The sequence below is a fragment of the Kryptolebias marmoratus genome, linkage group LG8 (assembly GCF_001649575.2).
Source record: "Kryptolebias marmoratus isolate JLee-2015 linkage group LG8, ASM164957v2, whole genome shotgun sequence".
In the NCBI taxonomy this organism is placed as follows: Eukaryota; Metazoa; Chordata; class Actinopteri; order Cyprinodontiformes; family Rivulidae; genus Kryptolebias; species Kryptolebias marmoratus.
The window spans coordinates 3,715,900-3,722,498 of NC_051437.1; the positions used below are offsets into that span (position 1 = coordinate 3,715,900).

At 40.1% G+C, this 6,599-nt stretch overlaps 1 protein-coding gene across 2 annotated transcripts in view; it reads left to right on the forward strand.

Moving 5' to 3' along the window:
- LOC108250534 (tripartite motif-containing protein 54-like) overlaps nucleotides 1–6,599 on the forward strand; it is a 51,778-nt gene that overhangs the window by 18,727 nt on the left and 26,452 nt on the right. For both annotated transcript variants that reach the window (XM_017440455.2, XM_037977107.1), the window contains one exon: nucleotides 4,449–4,526. In XM_017440455.2, coding sequence (XP_017295944.1) covers nucleotides 4,449–4,526 — 78 coding nt within the window. The remainder of the gene's footprint in view (nucleotides 1–4,448; nucleotides 4,527–6,599) is intronic.

Here is a 6,599-nt window from a genome sequence, read left to right on the forward strand (position 1 = left end):
AGGACACTGAGACTGTGAGGATCTGGAGTTAGCTCCGCCTATGGGCGGCGCTACTAACCCTTCCTTCCTCAGCTGTTCCTGATTCCATTGATGAGCTGATCCAGCATTTAAGCCTCCGGCTGGTTCCAGACCAACGCTGGAGCATCAAACCTCACTGGTTGCTGCCTCGCCTAAAGGGTTGTTACCCGACGGAAACTTACCTGGATTACGTCTGGATTACTTACCTTGCTGGACCACTGGATCACTGGATCTCCTACCTTCAGGATCATCTTGGAAACCTTTGCCATCTCCTTGATGCCACAAACGCTTTCTACACCTGTAAGAAAGACAGAGACATTATTCACAGACTCATCTGTTCTCAACACGTAAACCAAGACTTGTACCCGAGAGTCACCCTGCTCCTTCTTGCCTTCTAGACTGTTCCTGACTACCACCACTGTAGATACCTGCACCTTGTAAATAAAATCACTTACTTTATTTGTGGTCTCCGTGTCTTGTTTCGGCTTCGCTCCTTCGACAGAAAACCTGGTTTATGTCAGACACAGCCAAAAAAGGACACGCTGGCAAAGGGACTGAATTTTGCCATTTCTCCACAAGAAATATTTGCCCTGAAACTAATCACCACCACAAAATCTGCTATGACAAACAATAACCTGGCAGAAGCAGAACAACTCAGAATGAAAGTAACAACAACCCTCTCCAGTGCCAAGCCACCTCCTTTAAATTTCACACTACAGGAAAGGAAAGCTATCAAATGTCTCAGCCAAGACCAAAACAGCACTGTTTTGCCAGCTGACAAAGGAAAATGCACAGTGGTCCTCAACATGTATAAATACCAGGAAAAAATAACTACATTACTGAGTGACACCACTATATATGAGGCCTTGAAGAGAGACCCAACCAGCACCTACAAAAAGAAAATCACAGACTTTATGCAAAAACTTTAAAAGAACAAAGTAACCACTCAATCATTTTGCCATGTTTAAATGGACTTCCCATAATACACAAGGAAGGAACACAAATCAGACCCATTTTCAACAGCATAAACTCAGTTATATAGCAAAAACATCTTACTGGTATTTTTAGCTTGTTTTGTTGGAAGCACTCCCCATCACATAGAGAACACCATGGATTGTGCAAACAAATCTTAACATTTAAAGCTAGGTCCAAGAGAAATCCTTGCATCTGTTGATGTCACTTCACTTTTCACTTGTATACCAATATCAGATGTAGAACTAACTTCAACAAGAAAATGACCTAAAAAACAGGATCAATTTTACCCCGCACCAGATCTGTACCTTGTTGGACCTATCTTTACACCATTTATCTCAAGTACAATGACAGTTTTTACAGACAGAAACATGGTTGATCTCCAGTGTCACCTATTGTGGTCAATCTTTATATGTGGGAAGTGGGAAAGAGAGCCCTGAATTCCTTTGAGGGAACAACACTGAGCCACTTGTTCAGATATATGGATAATACCTAGGTCAAAATCCAAGAGAAATATGTAGAAGCATTCACCAGACACATCAACTCTGTCAAAAACAGCATCAAGTTTACCAGAGATGATGCAAATTACAACAAGCTGCATTTTTTTGACTGCTTAGTGTACATTGAAAAAGCTGGAAGCCTCAACATTGAAGTTTACAGGTAAACAACCCACACAGATGAATAGCTTCTGTTTGACTCCCATCACCCATTGAATCTCAAACTTTTTGCCTCTCCAAACATGTGGATATCCTAACTGGGCTTTTGTCAAGTCAGTGAGAAAATCTAAAAAACATGCCACAGCACAGGGAGAAATGGAAGAACAAACACATTGTCATCCTTATAAGAGAAAGTCCTTATCTGAGAAAGTCAAAAGGGTTTTCTCCAAACACAACATCACAGTGCATTTCAAATCTAACAGGACTCTCAGACCTAGACTAGTCCAACCTAAGGACAAATCACCTTTGCAGTGAGGACTGTTCAGATCTCTATATTGGAAAACTCTCCACAGCCTCTCCACAGATATGGCTCAAGATAGGAAAGACAGTTCTTCAGGACCAGTTTCAGATGTGTACCCACACCTCAAGAAAGGACACTCTTTTGGGGACCAAAATTATTTTGGACCGAAAAGAGAGATGGTTCAAGGGGGATGATTTCAAGAGAAATCAACTTTAATCCTGTGACCTTTGGGTCAAATTGACACAAAGTTACAAGGGCCTGTCTACTTCTCTCAATCTCTCTCTCTTTTGAGGGCTTCAGGAGGGTTGAAAAGAGGAGATCTCAGATTTCAGCTTTTTAAAACCAATTTTTGTGCACTGTTAGGTGAAATCACTCAAACAGGTTTATTTATGTATGGTGCATGGCATACAGAGAGCCTTAAAGACAATTAAGAAATAACATCAGAGTCCCAGGTCCTAACGGGAAGCTTTTTTTTTTCTGCTCCTGGTGGAAGGCGGACATGTTTCTTTTCTCTCTGTCTCTTTGTCCCCTGAATTCTCCCTGGAATTTATGTCAACAGAAGCTTGTTGCCTTCTTGCCTGTGAACATCTGTGAACGCGATTCATGGACTTTTCTGCAAACACACACACACACACAAACACACACAAATGCATCATACCGCCTCCTACTGTATGGAAACAAACATACACATTCTCATACTCATACTCATACTCATACTCATACTCATACTCATACTCTGCTGTCCCATCTCTCTCACTCCCCCCTTCCCTCTTTATCTTAGTAATTACTACATCGGCTGTTTTAGTGGGCCACTAGTACCATTTAGAAATTCGGTACTGTTTAGTTTAGCTTTATCTTCCTGTACACTTAGTTTAGTTCTGTACATTTAGTCATGCTTTGATCTGTTTAGTTTAGCTACTATTTTTGACTGTCTTAGCTCATGCTTAGATATGTCTGGTTTTACTTCGGCTGTATAGTGGGCCTGGGGTACTTTTAGATAGTTCAGAACCGTCAGTTTTAGTTTTAGCTTAGTTTAGTTCTGTACATTTAGTCATGCTTAGATCTGTTGGTTTAGCTTAGCTTATTTAGACAATTAGTTACCATTGTATCTTGTACCTGTCATTATCATGTTCTGTAACTTTGTAATTTTGTTCTTGTGTTGTAAAGCACTTTGAGTCGCCTTGTGCTGAAAAGTGCTATATAAATAAATGTACCTACCTACCTACCTACCTCTGTATCAAAGCTCTACCTCCAGAGTCCACACAGGAGCTTAAATCTAAGATATTGGCATGTTGGTAGGCGAGGCGACGAGACAGGAAGCAAGGTCAGTCTGGTTTCAGTGAAGAGAGTGAAGTGAAGCTGAGGGTACAACATGACTAAAAGTACCAGAGGCCCGCTAGACAGCCAAAGAAAGCACTCTAGACCGATAGAAATTGAGTTTTCAAACTGGCACTACTGTAAACAAAACTATCTTGCTGCCAGATCAGGTGATAAATTGCCAAATTTCAACTACATAACATTTTGAAACTTTTGAGATAGAGAATTTGAAAAAAAAAAAAAAAAAAAAAAGTAAATATTGAACATTTTTTCATTGTAATCAATTTTGCCACCACGGGTCACATATTCTTATAGACTTTTTTAAAGACAAATGCTACTGTTACTTGGTCTGCTGTACAGTTGAGTTTTCTCTGAAGTTTTAATTAATGAATGCCTTGGTGTGTGTATTTTAATTGTGTCCTTGTTAATATCTTTAACATGTTTATCTAATGTAGTGTTATTACCAGTGTCTGTTTTTATTTTTATATTCTTGTGTTGTTTAATACCCTTTTTCCCTGTACTTCAAGTGGCTTTGCCTTTTGCCAGGCCACAGTTGCATAAAAGAAATTGTTCTTAAATAAAATGTTTTTGTCAGGGTTTTTTAATGTTACCAGCCTTTGTGCTTATGTACAAAACTGACCCAACTCAGAGAGTTTAATGCAGTTCATTCCTTTCATACGAGCTCTCAATACACAAGCTATTAAAGTTCATGCTTGTGTCCACGGGTTTTCAAGGTAACCCACAGCAGCGCCAGCTTCTGGCCCCCTACAATCTCTGTGTTATGGTTAAGATGTCCTCTGCCTCAGCTATGTGTTATCATGTGTTTACGCTATGGACTGGACCAGCTCTGGCTGGCTCAGTCCACACCCTTTGCTTTCTCTTAATAAAAAAGGATAGCTCATGCAGAGGTCAGAGCTTCCCGGACAGCCACGCTATTAGTTGCTGCAGAGGAACTTCTCCTTTTGCAAAGGCCATCAGAAAAGATAACCATTCCTCTCTGTGTGGTTCCTTATTTAACCCTAATCCCTAAACCTAACTCGATCCATACCCTGACAGTTTTTACATCAGGTTTTATATTTATTTTACTGAGTTAATAAAGCTTAGATTCTGTCACAGTGAAAATGTGGGTCTTTTTAGCTTAGCATACATCATGTTTTTGGTTTGGTTTTTGTCTATCTGCACAGGAGAACTATACAACTCAGAAACAGAGTGTGTGTGACAAATTCAACCAGATGTTTTCTATTCTGGAGGACAAACGCAAGGTAAGAGTTTGTTTTCTGTGATCAATCATCATCTCAGCCACTGCTTTGACTTCTTTAAGAACCCTGAATAGTGCATAACAAAGAAAGATGCACTAGCTGTAAACGTTACATCAGTTTACTTTAATTCTGTGGAACACTCATTCATTCTGAATAATCACTTTTCTACAGTACAAATCATCAGCCAGAACCTAGATGGCCTTTGCGGGGTCTTGGTGTGGTATTCAGGATCCTAATGACTTGTGATAGAGCATGACAGGCAGTGGAGGGTTTTAAGCATGCACAAAATGTCTATAGCAAGGTTGTGGCGGTTTATCATTGTAGTGGGGATGTATCATGTTCCTGGGAGGAGCATGGAAGTACATAGGAGTGTGTGCTGGCAGCGGTGGAAGTGTATCCATGATGTGGGGCTCACATACACCGTTGTGGCTTGGTCATTGAGAATCTGAAGCAGGACTTGCCACACTGACCTCATGCCTAGGCTATGAACCCATCATACCTACAACACACTGGTAGCTTTCCTAGTAAGTTATTGCAACGCTTTTGGTTGTGGTAGCTATTACACATATTTTCTCCTGTTAATGATCTTGCTACCACCAATAGGATTCTATACTTTCATCACACAGCTGCAATGACCATTCTATGCTCTACATGTGCCAATAAATACTCAAGCAATCATTTGAACAAATTATTTTTCTCATCATTGTCAAGCCTGCTGGATTTAGCATCATGCTAGTATGGAAAGATCTTCTAGTGCTTAGCTGCATCCTGATGCAGTTCGAGAGTTATGGCTGGGTGGGTGTCATAGTGTGGTGCAGTCATGGAAGTACCTATGTATTGTGGAAACATCCTGCTGATGGACAGAATGTGGTGAGGGTGTAGGAGAGTGTTTTTGGGGGGTGTAAAACAGCAGGGGAAACCTATTTGGCAAATACTAAGTCAAGTGAAGTCAAGTGAAGTCAAATTTATTTATGTACCACTTTTCAGCAAAAAGACAGTTCAAAGTGCTTTACAACATGTGAACACAAATACAGAATTAAAATACACAATAATATCTAAAATATGAGCTGGTATAATCTAAATGAAATCATGTAACTAAACATATCTAAAACTTGAGACACTAAATAAAAGATAATCTAAATGAAATCATATCTGATTTTTTTTTTAGGTCAGGCCGATGGAGTAAACCAAAGATAAGCTGAGAACAACCAAACTATGACATAACATAAACTAAACTAGTATTTAAAAACCTCAGCCGAACAGATCAGACATGATAAAAACTAAAATAAACTAACTACTAAACTAAAATAAGTTTAAACAAGCAAAGGCAGAATAAAATTGACTAAGTCATTCTAAAGTAAACTGGGGAAAAAAACAAACTAAGGTATTATTATACTAATATAAACTAAACTACAATTTAAGGACCTCAGCAGCGCAGACTAGATAAACTATGATAAACTATACCTTTGCTAACGCTAATTCAACTAAAGTTTCAGCTAATTTACCTATGCTAATGCTGATTCAGTTAAAGGTTAAGCTAATTCAATTTGCACACGTTTCCACCGGCATTTTTCCGAGGCCGGTCCCTGCTTTTTTGGTTCCTGCTTTGGAGTAGGGTCAGCAGGCATTTTGCCAGTTTCTTTATATTCTGAGTGCTTTCTGTTTTGTTATATCTTATCATGCGTTTGTCGCTACTGTTACTGACTTTCATTAGGCCCGAGCAGCGACAGCGCTGCGAAGGCCTATTGGATCTGCTATGTTTCTTATTATTATTAGGCCCGAGCAGCGACAGCGCTGCGAAGGCCTATTGGATCTGCTATGTTTCTTATTAGGCCCGAGCAGCGACAGCGCTGCGAAGGCCAATTGGATCTGCTATGTTTCTTATTAGGCCCGAGCAGCGACAGCGCTGCGAAGGCCTATTGAATCTGCTATGTTTCTTATTAGGCCCAAGCAGCGACAGCGCCTGTGAGGGCCTATTGTATTTTGTGGAATTCTTATTAGGCCCGAGCAGCGACAGCGCTGCGAAGGCCTATTGTATTTTGTGGAATTCTTATTAGGCCCGAGCAGCGACAGCGC